The sequence below is a fragment of the Berghia stephanieae genome, chromosome 5 (assembly GCF_034508935.2).
Source record: "Berghia stephanieae isolate SIO BIC M18660-M18661 chromosome 5, UCSD_Bste_1.3, whole genome shotgun sequence".
In the NCBI taxonomy this organism is placed as follows: Eukaryota; Metazoa; Mollusca; class Gastropoda; order Nudibranchia; family Aeolidiidae; genus Berghia; species Berghia stephanieae.
The window spans coordinates 83,809,619-83,826,794 of NC_088364.1; the positions used below are offsets into that span (position 1 = coordinate 83,809,619).

Here is a 17,176-nt window from a genome sequence, read left to right on the forward strand (position 1 = left end):
TCTGGCGTGTATATTATAATATGGTGCTTTGAGATCAAAACTTGAGAAAGGCCTTTTGCGGGGATCTTTTGGGGAGAGAGAGAGAGAGAGAGAGAGAGAGAGAGAGAGAGAGAGAGAGAGAGAGAGAGAGAGAGAGAGAGAGAGAGATAGATAGATAGATAGATAGATAGATAGAGGGAGAGAGAGAGATAGATAGATAGAGGGAGAGGGAGAGAGAGAGAGAGAGAGAGTAGTTGTCAGGAAGCTAGAAGCGTTGAAGGGATCAGACGTAACATGGGTTGGAACACCAAGGCCATTAGCCCAAGACTCCGACTTTCTACCGATCTGGCATCCTTGGATTCTACAAAACCTCTTCATCATGCATGGGTTATGGAAATAAAATTTCACAATTTGACTCATGATTTTAGTGCAGTTTTCATGGTCGGAAACGAAGGTTTATCTTTCTTTTTTATTTATATTATTCACGTAAGCAAAGACGTTCAAATACAAGCATGAGTAATCATTCACCCGCAAATGATGATGGCATGGTGATGATAATATTGAAAATAATAATAATAATAATAATAATAATAATAATAATAATAATAATAATAATAATAATAATAATAATAATAATAATAATAATAATAATAATAATAATAATAATAATGATGATGATGATGATGATGATGATGATGATGATAATAATAAAATGGTTTGAATGCAGTCATCACTGATAAATGGTTTTATTTTTCCTAAGCCTGTATCATTTCGTTACTCCCTTAAATTGAAATCTCCGTGGTTTGGTGGGCCTTGTTTACATACCTCTGATAGGTTGCACGCGATAATCCCCTTCATATTGATTCACACTGAGAAGAAAAGATGTTCAATTTAACACATCCTATCGAACGTTTGGAGTCGTCGCTGAAAAGGGAATGGACGAACATCAAATTGAAAACTGGGTGGGGACAGTTTGTGGGAATAGAGATCTATTGACTCAGAACCAGGCAGGCAGTTGTCATGATCAGTTCAGTTTTTGATGGGAGTTGAATGCTTACTTGGTCATCTGTAGATGAAACGTTGTTTAAAGCCTAAACTGATATGACGACAATGGTTTTTACGTTGATTGTGTTGGTGATGGTGGTGGTGATGATGTCAACGACGGCGATGATGATGATGATGATGATGATGCTGATGAAGAAGGTGATGTAGGTAACGTACAAACACACACTCACACACACACACACAACTATATGTAGTCTTAAACGTATACAGTCTGCTTGATACAATTTAGTGAGAGCTAAGACTAATCATAACGATGGCTGTTTATAACCAATAACAAAGAGCTGAGTGATGCAAATTGTGTTCCTGCCATAGGGCACTCTGGAGCGAGATGACCGAATTTTATCAGTATGTTAAGTCGTTATCTCCCCTGAGCATCGGATTCTAGTACGTCTTTTGGCTTCTCCTGAGAACGTTCTAGAATCCAGTGAGTTCTGTATCATCTTTTTCCCCCAGCCAAATAAAGGATAAATGTGACCTTCGCCTCAAAACGGTATTAAGTCGGGATTGTTAAGATGTTGAAAATTGAATTTATAGCCAGAAATATCAGACTTATGTTGTGTTTATATGTTTCATTGAGGAGAATGGATACCATATTTTAGGGTGCTAATGCCAACAAATTATATTTTGACCAGTTTAACATTTAATTCGGCTTTTAAGCATATGGTTCGTTCCGACATAATACCGTTTGGAGACGATGGGTCACAAATTAAATAAATTAAAAGAGATCAAAAATGAATTATCCATAAATAAATAAAATATTTCTTAAATATTATTTTTTTTACTTCACGTGCCGTGTAAGTAACTTTGTGTCGAAACATTTTATTATGTAGGATAGCTGACACGTCCTTAACTCACTCAATCCTAGAGATTTTTGCTACTTTTCAAAATTGGAAAAAAATGTATTAAAAATGAACATGTACATTGATAGTTTTTTTTTCAACTACCATTAACATGTAAAAACTAAAAACATTAGCTTTGACAATACACCTATAATTTGTCTCATAAAAATGTAATAAATAGGCATGTGGTAAAAGTAACCCCGGGTAAACTACGGATATATAGTCGGTGTTAGGGTTGAATGAGTTAAATCGGGCCAATTAGTGCGCGGAAAACGTCTCGCTATAATATATTATATTATATATACGTGTGTTTATTATTTGTCGCAACTGTTTACGCTACGCGCACCCCATCTTACCTATATTATACTTGATAAAAACTTTGAGCACCGTGGTTTACGATGGAGTACACCTGTGTTTGGAATGCTTGTTAAGTCATCAACGTTGTTAATTCTATAGATAAGACGCTGGCGCCTTCTGGGTGGATAGGAAATCATACGATGATTAAAGCACATGACGCTACATTACAGTTTTATGATTTGATTTGTCGTCTTTATGGTCTTTTTGAAATTTGGAAAGAGAAAAAAATGCCTTTACTCTTTCTGGTATCCCTTCTCCAACGCCTTCCTCTAGCACCTTCTCTCACTCCCACGACTTCTCTCTCTCTTGCTTCTTCATCACCATCATCACCATATCTCTCCCCCCAATGTCTGAATCTTTTGTCCTATTTCGTAATTTGCTGGACGCGGTATATTGGGATATTAATGTATCTTTTGGCGATGGCTCCAATCGTTGGGAAGAACGTTAGTGTTCTCTTTTCAGTCTTTTTGAAATATGATTGAAGACGGAAAAGAAAGACGTTACGATTTTTTCACAACCCCCCCCCCCCCTTTCACCCAACTCCTTTAAACATTTTTTTTTTTTAAAGGGCAGGGGGTATTTAAAAGAAAATCCAACATATCTCGATCTTCACGTTTGCACTGATTATACCTGCTGCTTAACATCGACATCAAAAGCAGACGTTGGCTCATATCAAGATCGCCGGTGCCAAAAACCTCCGAATGGACAAGTATTTCAAGTCCAAAGCAAGAACGATTGGGCTAACGAGACACCATCTGCAGACCCTTCTATTTGAACATTTACATGGACAGAACTATGGCATCGGATACCCAAAGCGAGCCGAGGATAAGCTGGTGTTCCTGGCCTCCCATAGTGGGCAGGGTGGCACTTACTGTGTCTTCTATCCCCCTATATCTGTTTCCAATTTGCTTTCTGTCTTTGTCTTGGAATGAGATTACTTGGTTTTGGCCCCCTGACCCTGGCCGTTGTGCTTGGCTGGGAGGGAAACAATCAAATGCATAGTTATTGTTTTGAGAGATGATATTATTTTTTCCTTGTAAATCATCTCTCTTTTATGTATTGTTTATTTGTTATTTTGAATGTAAAATGTAAACATTTGAGTGTATTCCTCTTCGCGAGATCATGTGCTGGTGTCTGGGTGAGACTTTTAGGTGATCTCAAACTAAGTACATTGATGATGTGCTCTTGGCATTGATGATGTGCTTTTGGAATCGACATCTGTTCCCTATTTGAACCATTCCCGTTGTCTTACTTTTTCCTGAAGTCCTTTTAATTGTTCATCCAGAATCTTTTCACTATCAAATGTTCATCCTTTTTACTGGCGCTGATATGACCTAATTGTGTTGCAAGCGCCGTAAAACCCTTCAAAACAAAAACATTTTGAAAAGATTGTCGGCATCTCTGTATTAAGATGGTTAATTATAATCAGTCTGGCTTAAATCGTGTTTAGATAGTATGCACTTGGTTAAGAAGTTCACAACATTGCCATCCGAAGGTATAACGGACCAACACACAAAACGATGTGTAACTTTAAACGTTTATAGTATGGTTAATACAGTTTAGTGAGAATTACTCATAAACGCGAATGGCAAAAAAAAAAAAAAAAAAAACAATAACAAAGACCCGAGTGACCCGTCAACTTCATTCTATCTATATTAAGTATATTAATCTCAATCACTACAGACATAATCTAAAATACGGGCGCCCGATGGTGGTGGAGTAATGGCGATAGTTGTGGCTTCTGCCTGGTGCTGTTGATGTTACTGCTCCTGTCTGCGTCAATTGAACGTTAAGTAAGCCATTACGTCCTGGCGTTTACATAATACGTCCTGGCGGTGAATGCCAGGTACTGCCGGCCGTCCATCTTCCATTCATTCCCCATACCAAGACATCTGCCGGGCACGTCGCTAGTGTAACTAATGGTGCGTTGCACTGGCTGTGTTGATTGGTACTTGAGTTACAAGGGCATGTTTATATTTATAAATAATAAACAATGTTGTTAAAAAGTAATAAACGAAAATGAATATAGCAGCTTAAAAAAAATAAAAAGAACAAAATACCAAACACGGAACGTTTCGGTCTCAAAAGCCTTCTTCAGCCAACAACAAAAGACAATAAAAACATAAATACATTACTAAAATATTCTCAATCTCTCTCTCTCTCTCTCTCTCTCTCTCTCTCTCTCTCTCTCTCTCTCTCTCTCTCTCTCTCTCTCTCTCTCTCTCTCTCTCTCTCTCGGTCAATTAATTATAATATAAAAATATTCTCTGCTTAACGAATCTGGGAGGAGGAGGAGAGAGGAAGAGAGAGAGGGGGCGGGGAGGGGGGGGGTTGTCAAGATTGACGGGTACAAATCAACGATTTGTTTTTCTTATAATTTTAAGAATTGAAATGTTGCATTGTTTCTTTAATGGTGCTAAAATCATTATTATTATTATATTATTATTATTTTGTACTCGGTTATCGTCATATGAATGTAGCCTGCTGACAGTCATGATAAAATAATATTTGGACATCTCAAAAAAATCACTAAAAATGGAGAGATGTTGTTTGTTTATTGAATTTTTCCTGGGTATAACTCTGTTCTAACCCAACACCAGACGACCGGGGAGAGATGACGTGTGTTTACTTTTAGGGTGACTTGAGTGTGTTGTTATCTTGTTTTGTTTGTCGTCTGCAGGTGGCACGATATCCTGGTCGAGTTCCCGAAAGCCTTGAAGGCCATCAAGCCACGTAGAAAGATGCCCTATCTCATCATGTCCAACAAGGAAAACATGCAGGTCAGTTGGGACCAGTGGATTACGACTTGCTGTACTTCTAGTCTGTTTGGTTACTCGTATGTATTTCTAGGGGGTAAAATTGAAGCTATATTCAATAATTGTTTTTTGTTTTTTTTTTCGTTTTGTTATTGGTATAATTGAATTGGATATAAGTTAATATTTAACTTTTTATTACGGCTCTTATATTTTCATATGATAATTGTTAATAGACTGTTACAACGTTAATTTTACTTGATTTTAGTTTGTAACATTTAAATTTAGCGATGACTTGTTTCTACCCATTTCATAAGAATTCTTTTATTGTGTGTTTGTGTGTCATTTTCACTGTAGGATTTGGAACAATCATATAGTTCGTTTATCCCTTGTAAAATATATTATAGTTATTGAGAAGAGGTGATATTGTGTTTGTTTGGTGATTTCTTTTTGTTTTGTTTTCTTTTGTATTTTATTATAAGTTTTTGTACATAATATATAAAAAGCCTTCAATTGGTATAACAAATCTGGTGTTCTTAGAGATTTTGTAAGGCAATAATGTCAGCACACATCATTATTTTAATCTGAGACTTGATTTTTAGAATGGCAGAGCTGATGTATTTCATCAATAGAATGTGTCTAATTTGGGACGTCGACCGTTTTACAACAAATCATTGTTGAACACAAAAGAATTTAATTTGTCTTAATAGGATGTAGCTTATGTCTTCCTCTTTTTTCTCTAACTTGTATTTATATTAAACTGTAACCATTTATATTTGTTTTCAAGTCCTTTATGATTCCACTCTTTGATAGTATTTAGTATTATTGTCTTAATCTGTTTCAAATTACATACACTTCAACTAAAATCCACATTAAAAATTTGGTTAGCTCCTTTTCTTTCCAATAAATCCAAACTGTCTTCAGACTGTTCTGTGCCCTTTAGCAATGTATATGAACACTTGACAATTATCATTTTTGGTTTTAGACATTCTATTATTAGTATTTGAATCTTCTTGTAATGTCCACCTTCAGTCACGAAGATTTTGACATGAACATATCATTATGTTGAAAGTTCAGCAGTGATCTAGAAGTTCTGTAAATAAGTCTAAAGTGGGTGTAGATGTAACTTCCCATAGTAAATTGTTCCAATCTGTGATGGTCCTTTAGTAACATGAGAAAGACCAAAGCTAGAGGTGCCTAAATGAGCCAATAAAATGGAGAGAAAAAAATAAAGTGAGTAGATGTGACTCATATATAAGCAATGACTATGAAAAATGTTTTTTTCTCTTTTTGAGGAAAATTTTTGTCTAAAAACAAAGCCCTAACTCCACTGAGTAAAATGTTTTTGAATTTTGAAAATCCATTCGTAAATAAACAAGTTATGCAGTTTCAAATGTGTCATTTATTTGGATGACCCGCAAAGAGGAAAATAACGCGAAAATATGGGACGCTTTTCGGCATTTTTTTTCGACCTTTGGTTGTATCTTGCGTAATAAGTGTGAAACTTGAAGAGCAAATTAGGATGGTGTTTTGTAAAATACGGGAAAAGTACTCGTCATATTCATATGAAATTTTACAACCAAAAAGAAGAAATGTTCATGTATTACCTTGTCAGCGACAAAACCTCCACGCCCGGTAGTTTTAGAAATATTTTACTCCAAAGAGTAAAAATCTATTTTTAACGGTCTTCTGGTAATCGCACGAGTTTTGTCGCTTGACATAATCTAAAATGACCTTTTTTCTAACTGTGTGCCAACTTTCAGTCATATTCAGCAATAAACAGCATCGTAATTAATTTTTTAAAATAGCATATACGAAACTGCTTCGTCCCATATTTTGACGCGAATTCGGGCACTTCGTAAGTTGTTCCCTTATATATGAGTCACATCTACTCACTTTATTTTTTTCTCTCCAGTAAAATGAGAATTTTCTGAGATCTTTGGTTTATGTCAGGGGGATGAAACTGTCCATGTGGGAAGTCCTAGATGTTCGTTTCTGTGTTTGGAGGTCAGGATTTGAAATAGCCACCAGGTTGTTCTTTATCTGATAGATCTAGGCGTGCTGCTTTCCTCTTACTTTGAAGTGACTTCCATTCTAGTTGATTAATCATGCTGCTGTTTTCTCATAATTTCCAGTAACAACACCAACGGCTCGTCTCTGTAATACTACTGCTTTTTCTATTTTCTCCTTTTTCTATATTCTCTTTAGATATGCTCTTTCCAGTTTAAACTCTTACAAATCATTTTGTTTTTATTTTATTCATAGACATGGATAATTTTTCATGCATTTCACTTTTTTATTTAAATAAAAAAGCAGGGTTTTTTTTGGTGATTTTCCAACATTGAAAAAATCTTAATTATTTTAATAATTATTTCAGCCCGACAGTGGTATGAATGGAAAGAGCTCCCTCAACGACAACAAGAGCAGTCTCATGGATGTGGATAAGCTTAAAAACCGGATAGATGGACCAGCGTATGCCACGTTCAGAGGAGTCCGCAGTCTGAAGCACAAATACGATGCCAATCATCAAGAAGGTCTACGCAAGAGCAGCAGTCTGCACGATCTGTCAACAGAAGATAGAGATCTCAGTAACAAACTAGAGTCCTCAAGATTTCTAAGTCGATCGGGCGACAGGTTGGATATTATAAGTCGAGATAGCACGGGTGCTTTCTCCCTTGGCAGTGACTCTAGTAATAGAAAGTCCAGTCTCCCACTAAGCTCCTATTGTACAATCCCCAAAAGCACCTGGACACGCACCGGTCAGCCCATTCCACCCTCTTTCATGTCTCCAGGCCCAAAATCCCCACATCTTCCAGCATCCACCCTGTCCGCCTCACAATTCAACTCTTCATCTTCCATCTCGTCCACTTCCTCCACAAATTCAGCCGCAAACACGCCCAATCGTCGTGGGTCCATCGATGACCAGTCCAGCTCTAGACAATCATCAGAACGTAGCAGCAGTGGTCGTCTCCGTAGAGAACGATCTTCCAGTTTAAAAGATTTCCCCATACAGCTAAGTCTGACAAGCAAGACCATGGGAGATGATAGCAAGCAACAGCAACAGTTAGGATTTAGTGCTGATGAAACAGACAGCAATGAAACCGATGAGCTAAAGGTGTGTATCAAATTTGAGTTAACTTTTCTTAGATTTATTTTTTAAAAACCATATCAACTACTTTATTTCCTGCTTTTTCTATTCATTGTGCAGACTCAAAGGTAAAATATAAAAGAATGTAAAAATAAATTGGAAAAAGAGTTTTCTATGTTATAATTGAAAAATATTTTATCCTAAATGTAACAGTGAATGACATATTCAGTCGGATGGTAAAAAGGTTTGAACGATTGTTGCTAGTTTAGTTAGAAGGTTAATTTTTATCATAAATGAGTTCTTGTCATAAATGATTAAATCAACCCTTTTTGTACATCTTCTGGAAATATCAAAGCTTAATTTCACTTCTAAACATTTTTTACAGCTAGTCAAGTTGAAAAAGTATGAAATTTGAGAAAAGTTGCTGGATACCTTTCCCTTATGTCTGACCATAACGTTATGAAAAATCATCCGATTTACTTCAAATAAAGATTAAAATGCTCTGGGGGAGCATATTCTTTCAGAAAATGCTAAAAACTGCAAATCCAAAATGTTCACCTTCCGACTGATGATGTCATGCACTGACACAAATATTGCTTTATGGCATGATTATACTGACGACTGATTTCAGACCTGCCAATTCTCACGACTTTATCAGGAAATTCATGATATTTGTTTCATTCTCAGTTTACCTAATTTCCAACTTTTTCCCCGATTTTGGTAGTATTTATTTTTTTAAAAAAGATAATCATTATAAACATCATTATAATCATCACTATCATCATTATCGTCATCACCATCATCATCATCATTTAAATCCCATGTTATCGGAAAAATGTTCCCGACTTTTGTCTGTGAAGAGTTGGCAAGTCTTTGTGTTTCTTGTAAGGTATAAGTAACAAAGTAAAATGCTTTGGATGGCCTGGTCAAAAACCATACAGGGAGATTGATGTTTGGCTGATGTAGTGATCTAACTGTGTTTACGGGACAAAAAATATGTTCCTTGCATTTGCTGATTTTTAGGATCCATGTGTGCCAGTTTTCCGGTTCATGTTGGAATTCCGGTTTCGCGATATCTCAGTCAAATACCTCCGGTTTCAGTGTTTTGAGTTTGCTGTGTAATAATTTGATAATGGTATAAAAACGGTGATGAAATAAGAGTAAAGTTTAGGCCGCATTTTCAGTAGGAACATTTTCAGGTTTGGCAAAGTGTCAAGATTTTAGTTTCAGGTTTCAGCGCTTCTTCCTGCTGGCACCTGTGTTAGGATCCCCCTTTTCCCACATGTTTAATGGTACCATGTGGCTTTCCAATAAAATTTTAAACTAAAAGTATGATTTTGCCAAAAAATTTCTGTATCACAGTTAGAGCATGACAAATGATTTGTTTCAGGAATGAATAAGTTTCAAATTACAGTAATATTTCTAACTGATTTTTTGTCCCTCTACAACGTCACAAAAGAGAATAAGAAAATATTTTTTTTAATTTTGTGACTGAGATTTTTGCCCGTGATGGATGGTTCATTAATTTTTAGTGCATGTTGGTTGTAATTATGCTTTTCTGACTTAGAAAATAAAATGTCTTTATTGTTGGTAATCATCCTTAATTTGAGCATGTGAATAAAACGCTATATTATATGTAGAAATTATTTATTGATTATGACTAGAGAATGAATGACAGGTAGACAAATAGTTCTTTGTATTTTTATTCACATTTCAATTGGTAATTTTGGTTTTGATTGTTTTGTCTTTTATTTTCGTATATATATATGATGATTAATATCCCAATTTAAAGACAAAGAAACATAATACTGTGACCGTTCTTTACATTTTCATTTAACTGATAGGGAAAGTGTATTTTTAAAATAATTTAAGAGCTAAATCTGTGAAGAAATGTCAGTATTTCATGGCCCACATTGTGCCCCGGCGACATAAGCTTATAATAGATAAAATCAAAACAAAGCAAAATAGAAAAGAAACATAAGGGAAATAGAATGATAACAATGACTTTAAAATGTTATTGTTTTTAAAGAACCCACTATATTAATCTTATCTACTCATTTCATTTAATTTGGTTTTCATTTGGCATGAAATTGAAATCTAGAAAAAGCCATTTTATTGGAATGTTAATCCCCTTACAAGATGTTCCAATTGTGGAACAGTACCCCAATTTCTTGTAAAGAAACATTCTGGTAGCATTTGAAGCCACATTTTTGATGCTCCAATTGTGGAACATACCCCAATTTCTTGTAAAGAAACATTCTGGTAGCATTTGTAGCCACATTTTTGATGTTCCAATTGTGGAACAATACCCCAATTTCTTGTTAAGAAACATTCTGGTAGCATTTGAAGCCACATTTTTGATGTTCCAATTGTGGAAGATTTCATTACCCCAATTTCTTGTAAAGAAACATTCTGGTAGCATTTGAAGCCACATTTTTCATACCAATCCATTGTTGAACTAAAAATAATATTTAAAAACATATTAAAATAAAATTCCCTCTATTCATCCCATAGAGGAAATTTGTCTCTAGGGTCTATTCCAAAGGAAGACTGGAATAACCCAGGCTTCAGCCACAGTGCAGGGCCGCAAATTGAGCTAGGGCGAGGTGACTTGCTCAAGGCCACGCAGCGCAGCGGCGAGTGATCGATTGATCGAACTTGGTAACTTTCGGGTACGAAGCACTGAATCACACTGCTCTGCCATATTATGCTTGAGGAACTGAACCTGTTCCTTTGATTCCAGTTAAATCAGCGTTCTGCATGGGAATTAAATACTTAATGAATGAGTGGACTTGAGTGGAACATTAACTTATCCATTCCCACGTGGACATGTCCAGCTCGAGTTAGTCTTCTTATTTCCTTTGAGGGCTTGTGGATTTCAGGGTGACTCGTTCCACTGTTGTACACCAGACTGATTCCATGAACAATTTTGTGTGCCTATTGAGAATAAAATGTACACCCAGAATGGATATCTTTCTTTCTCTTTCTTCTCTTTTTTTTTTTTTTTTTTTTGCTGCATAAAATATTTCAACATTTTCCATTTGATTTCATTATTTTTTTTTTTTTCTTCAACCGAAACGATTTTTAAAAATTCATACTTATATGAGTGTTCCATGGGCTGGGCTGTTATTATTATTACTATTATTATTATTACTATTATTATTATTATTATTATTATTATTATTATTATTATTATTATTATTATTATTATTATTGTTATTATTATTATTATTATTATTATTATTATTATTATTATTATTATTATTATTATTATTATTATTATTATTGACTTGGGGTTTTATTTTTTGTTTTTTTTATTGTTTTTGTTTGCTTTTTTTTTTTTCATATTATAAATACATAGTAATCAGTCAGCCCTGTCTTCTATACTTACTTGATTCTAATGCACTGCTTCACCATTCTACACATCAACTGTAGATGGCAAGAAGTTCCTCCGACTTTAACCAGGCTCCCAGTGCAGAGAAATACGAGGCAAGTATCAGATTGCATGGAGCTGTAACTTTGTATTCAAAAAACAAAACAAAACAAAACAAACTACTACATACACATTACATATTATCATCATGGATTTGAACATAGAGCCAGCCTTCTTAATCTAGTGCTTTTAAATGTCGTGCCGCCTTTTTAAAGATTTGCTTATTAATGGTTAAATAATTATTTATATATTTTTGAAATCGTACATTTTTCTTCAAAGTCACTCATTTTTCTTCTAACTCTTAACTTAATAAATCATGGCATTATGGTTATGAGGTCATTGCCACTTAATATAATAATAGCAACAATAATGATAATAATAATAATGATACTAATAATAATAATAATAATAATAATAATAATAATAATAATAATAATATTGGACTGGGGAAAAAGTGAAAGAAAACCTGTAAAGTAGATTTTAATTATCTCTGACGCAACATATTTCTAATGGTATACTTTGAAATGAATCCCATATTTTTTCATTTGTATATTAGGTGACTAAAAAAATTCTAGTAACAAACCTTTCAAAATGTTACAAATGTAGGATTAGTGGTTAAGTCTCTGGGTGTTAAGTTTTTAAAAAAAATGTTATGAGTGTGTGGATTTAATAAATAGCCAAATGCTTGTAATTTAAGGATTTAAATGCCATCAGCTGATTTAAGATTTGTGGAAATTAAGACGAAGAATTCAATACAATAATGCTTTATTAGACAGTCTTTGGGATATGTCTTATTGCTTTTCTGTCATTCAAGTTCAACTTAAATTTGTAGTCTTAAAGTAGTGTAATCAGGCCAGGAATTGTAAAAGTAAAGGGAAAGAGTTTCTCATTAAAACAAACACCATGTCTGATTATTGAACAATGGTAGTTCCTTTCATGTAGTGTAAATCTGTTAAAATAAAATAAAAAATCTGAAATGGTGTTCTATCATGCCAGACAACGTAGAAAGTTAAATAAATTAAATTCCCTTTATTCATCCCATTGGGAAAATTTGTCTGTAGGGTCTATTCCAAGGGAAGACTGGAATAACCCACGCGTCAGCCGCAGTGCAGCGCCACAAATTGAGCTAGGGCAAGTTGACTTGCTCAGGGCCATACGGTGCAGTGGCGTGTGATCGAACTCGATACCTTTCGGGTAGGAAGCAAAGACCGTACCGCTAAGCCATCCCTCCAAATCAGCTGCTGTTTGAGAATTTTTTTGGGATGACCTTTTCTTGTGTTTATATTTTTGCTTTTTCTGGCATTGTGCGTCGTGCACATCAGATTCTATCTTTAACCAGTTCCCTCTTGACGTCTTTCAAGATAAGATCGAGTTAACGCGGTGCATATTTATTTGTCACTCCATATTCCTTTCATTTCATTTGTTGTATGTACAGTTTTTATACATTCCAATGTTGAAATACATGATGATGAATTAACGTTCTTTTATAACCTTGGCTGACTTCGGCACTTTTTCAATGTTTTTTATTTCCTTTTTTTTTTTTTAAATGATAACATTTTGTTTCTTGGGCACCCACTTTTAGTAAAATGATCACAAATATTAGTAACCCATAAATTAAATTTAACACACACAGGTGAATTTTTGACATTGTCATCATGCTTCAATTTAACTAACTTTTTAAAATATCTCTTCTAATGGTTTTCTTTATTATCATTTAATAAAAAGCTGTGCACTTATTAGCCATATAATTTTATGAAGTATGAAACTATTCATGTATTTTATCACATAAGATGAAATTTTTATTGCTAATTCTCCGTTTTTTCATTTTACAATTCATTTTATCTCCATTATCAAATAGAATATAATAAGGTATTTTCCAAATGGCCTATGTATCATGACAAAATATAGTGGTTTGCTTTTTTTATGATTTGGCACTGATTTACATGGTAAATTCTGATGTTCTGTTTAAACCTGAAAATTTTCAATCATTTGCGGTGGCATATCTTGTATTTTTAAAAAATAAATAATAGAATAAATAAATTGAGCTTTAATATAGAGCAATATCCACTAAACGTCCTTAAAGTTCTTTACAAGGGGTCCCTGGCCAACAACAACATTCGTATGTAGTGTTTCATTCATCCTGTTTTGTTGAGAAAGGGGAAACCTGAAACATCCATTTTATCTGTTTTTGTATATTACATTGAAGCATACATTCAATTTCACATTGTTATTTATTTCTTCAAGCTTCGAGCAGAACCATTTACATTTGTATTAACAAAGCAGTCCAGAGTCATTGATTACGCCTGACGTGTCAGTGCTTTTATCGTGTCTTAGCTGACAACTCTCTTGCACAACGTAACAAGTTTGTTTTTTATCCAGTAACAATTGTGGGAATTATTGATTGTTTAAAATTTAGATTTATTGTACTGTAGCAGGTCTCATCATGTTTGTTGTTGTCATTAGAGTGATTGAGTTTGAAAGTCAAAGGTCCAATTTATTTATTTTCTTTTGCCGTTCTGTTTAAGAATGTTTGTTGTCATTGTCTCTTTTACTTAGTTTTTCTTTTTTCTTCTATTATACATTCTTTATTTCTTTCTCTCTTTTTTCTTTTTTTTTTTTTCTTATTTTTCTTTCTAACAATCAATAGAAATAAATTTCAAGGCAAGGTCAGTAAATATTTCTTCAAGCAAACCTTAAATCGTCATTCTTGTTTAATATTTGTTTCAACTCTTAAATAAGCCTATTTTCTTTTTTTTTTTCCTTTATTTGAGGGGGGGGGGGGGGTATATTTAATTTCTTTATAGTTTTAACAATTTATAAGCAGTCTTCTGTTGTAGACCAGAGAATCGCCTTTTTGTATTTTTGTCAGAAAATGTTTATCTCATATATTGTCTATTAAAATGACCCTCAAGGTCTGGTATCATTTTAGTCAATTGAAATATGAAGTAAAAATGTTCTAGCATATTCTCTATGTCTCTCTGCTGCAGATACAGAATATTATTCAATGCTGCCAATTATCGATACATCAAGTTTACACTCACTGGATTATAAAGATAAGACATATAAACAAACAAATTGGATTAAAATTTGATTTTATTTCAAACCATTTGAGATGTCTGATCTCAGCACTTATGTCTCTGTTAAGTGTTCCTTTTTCCATGTGTGTCTCTGTTAAGTGTTCCTTTTACCATGTGTCAAATCTCATTAACCCAAACAATTTACCTATTTGCATCAATATCAACTGTGGTTATGGCTAGCATTGGTATGAGTCTCAAATGACAACATTATAAATTTTAGATATGAAGAGCTACGAGCACAGTTATGATATTCTATATGATTTTTTTGATATGTCTTTATCTGAATCTGTAAATAAAATATACAAATAGTAACATATATTTTACTTTCTACTGTTTGCAAGTTATGCACTGTGTAATCCTGAATATTGTATTGTATAACTGACTTCATGTATAATGCTTTTTTTTTTAAAACCTAAATTCATTTATTTTCCCGATTGACTGAAATTATATACTAAAGGCTTTTTAAAATGTAAAATTGTTAATCCCCAATAGTCATGCTCAATATTTCAGTAATCACTCAGAACAAAGATTATTTCACCACTCTTCTCATTTCTTTTCTTTTCATTCTTCTTCTTTATCTTTTCCTTCCTCTTCCTTCTCCTTCTCCTCCTCCTCCTCTTCCTCTCCTCATCATCATCATCAAAACAACATCATCATCCTCTTCCTATTCCTCTTCCATTTCTCCTTCTTCAAGTCCTCCTCATCTCCCATCTCTGGGTGGGGTTCCTGACCTCCCATAGCGGGCAGGGAGGTACGTACTGTGTCTTCTATCCCCTTATATCTGTTTTCCAACATGCTTTCTGTCTTTGTCTCGGAGTGAGATTACTTGGTTTTGTCCTGGCACTGGCCGGAATCCTAGCTGGGAGGGAAACAGTCAAATGCATAGTTATTGTTTTGGAAGATGATATTTTTTTCCTTGTAAATCATCTCTCTGTTATGTATTATTATTTTTATTTTGAATGTATAATGTAAGCATTTGAGTGTGTTCCTCTTTGTTGGATTTTGTGCTTGTGTCTGGATGAGACTTGTAGGTGATTTCAAACTAAGTACATTGGTGATATGCTCTTGGAATCTACATCTGATCCCTATTTGTTCTCAGTTCCCTTTTGTCTTACTTTTTCTTGGGTGTTTTAATTGTAATTCTAGAACTTTTTACCATCCCATTTTCTTCCTTTTTACTGGCGCTGATATAACCTTAATGTGTTGCAAGTGCCGTAAAACCCTTAAAAACAAAACAAAAACAACTAGAACTTTTTACTATTCCATTTTCTTCCTTTTTGCTGGCGCTGATATAACCTAAATGTGTTGCAAGCGCCGTAAAAACCTTAAAAACAAAACAAACATCTCCCATCTCTCCTTTTCTTTCTTATTGTGATCCTCCTTCATTTACTTTTTTTAAAAATATTCTGCCAAATACTTTATTCTGCTTTCACACACATTTCCTGTAACCCCATTGTTTCTCATGTGAGACCTGTACCTGTTCTAAACATTTGGTCCACATCTCTGCCAGTGAATTTTTTCACATTTCTCATATCCCCACCAATAGTCAAGAAAATACTGACAGTAAAATATGTTTGCATCTAAACTTTTTCTTCTTTGTAATTCCAGGATTTGGCTTACATGAAAAAAGGCTGGTTGATAAAGCAGGGATCCACTGATAAGGTAAGTTAATTGAAGTCCCTTCAGTATTATATTTATTTATTTATTCATTCATTCTAAGCTCACCAATTTCAGTTTTGAAACTGAATCAATAAAGAACTTTGTCTGGTGACTAGGGACGACGGAATGTTTTAAAATCTTGTGATTTATTTTCAGGAAAAGAAAATCATTTGGTTTGTTGTTTTTTTTAAATTCTAGTCTTGGTTTTTTCCTTTTGATCATTCAATAGACCAATCTAGCCACGATAACTGTATATTTCCAATGCACAGACATGGTGTTTCTTTAGGACTGATTTCAGAATACAGATTTCACCAAGGAAAACTATTTGTCATTTATTGCCATGAAAATAAATTATATTTTGAAAACGAATATCCATTTGCGTGTACAAAGTCATTCATTATTTGTACATTTTCTCCACAAGAATGACCCACACCTCCGCCATGCATCTACTATCAATCTTGTTATTGCTTGCTGCCTTTGTCTCTTTGTCAATCGGTGTTCTAGGTTAATAATGCCCATGGTTTAAATTAAATTTTGTGGTGAGAATCAGCAAAGACATGGTTTTATCCTGGATTGATCATTGGATCATTTCATAAATGTGTTTATTTAACAAATAATATTCTATTCTATCTGAACTCTGATGTCAGATTTCATGATTTTATGTCATTCCAATTAACTGTCTTTACACTCTTTTAACAATAATGATAATGATAATAATAATAATAATAATAATAATAATAATAATAATAATAATAATAATAATAATAATGGTGAAAACGTATATAGCGCTGTAACTCAGAGACACTAGACTTTAAGCGCTTAAATTACAAATTTCTTTAGCTGAAACATATTCATTCACACATACAATCACACACACACACAAAACACAACACAAACCAGACACCTATCTTGCTTCTCTTATCATC

The 17,176-nt window shown here is 34.0% G+C and overlaps 1 protein-coding gene across 15 annotated transcripts in view; it reads left to right on the plus strand.

Annotated features, from left to right (window-relative positions):
* The window catches only part of LOC144973749 (uncharacterized), a 98,943-nt gene that overhangs the window by 41,574 nt on the left and 40,193 nt on the right, over window positions 1–17,176 (plus strand). For 8 of the 15 annotated variants that reach the window (XM_078916587.1, XM_078916595.1, XM_078916594.1 and 5 more), the window contains exons 5-7: window positions 4,921–5,020; window positions 7,371–8,108; window positions 16,200–16,253. In XM_078916587.1, coding sequence (XP_078772713.1) covers window positions 4,921–5,020; window positions 7,371–8,108; window positions 16,200–16,253 — 892 coding nt within the window. Of the gene's footprint in view, window positions 1–4,920; window positions 5,021–7,370; window positions 8,109–11,516; window positions 11,571–16,199; window positions 16,254–17,176 lie in introns of all 15 variants that reach the window. The other 7 variants (XM_078916584.1, XM_078916589.1, XM_078916583.1 and 4 more) reach the window with 1 other exon arrangement.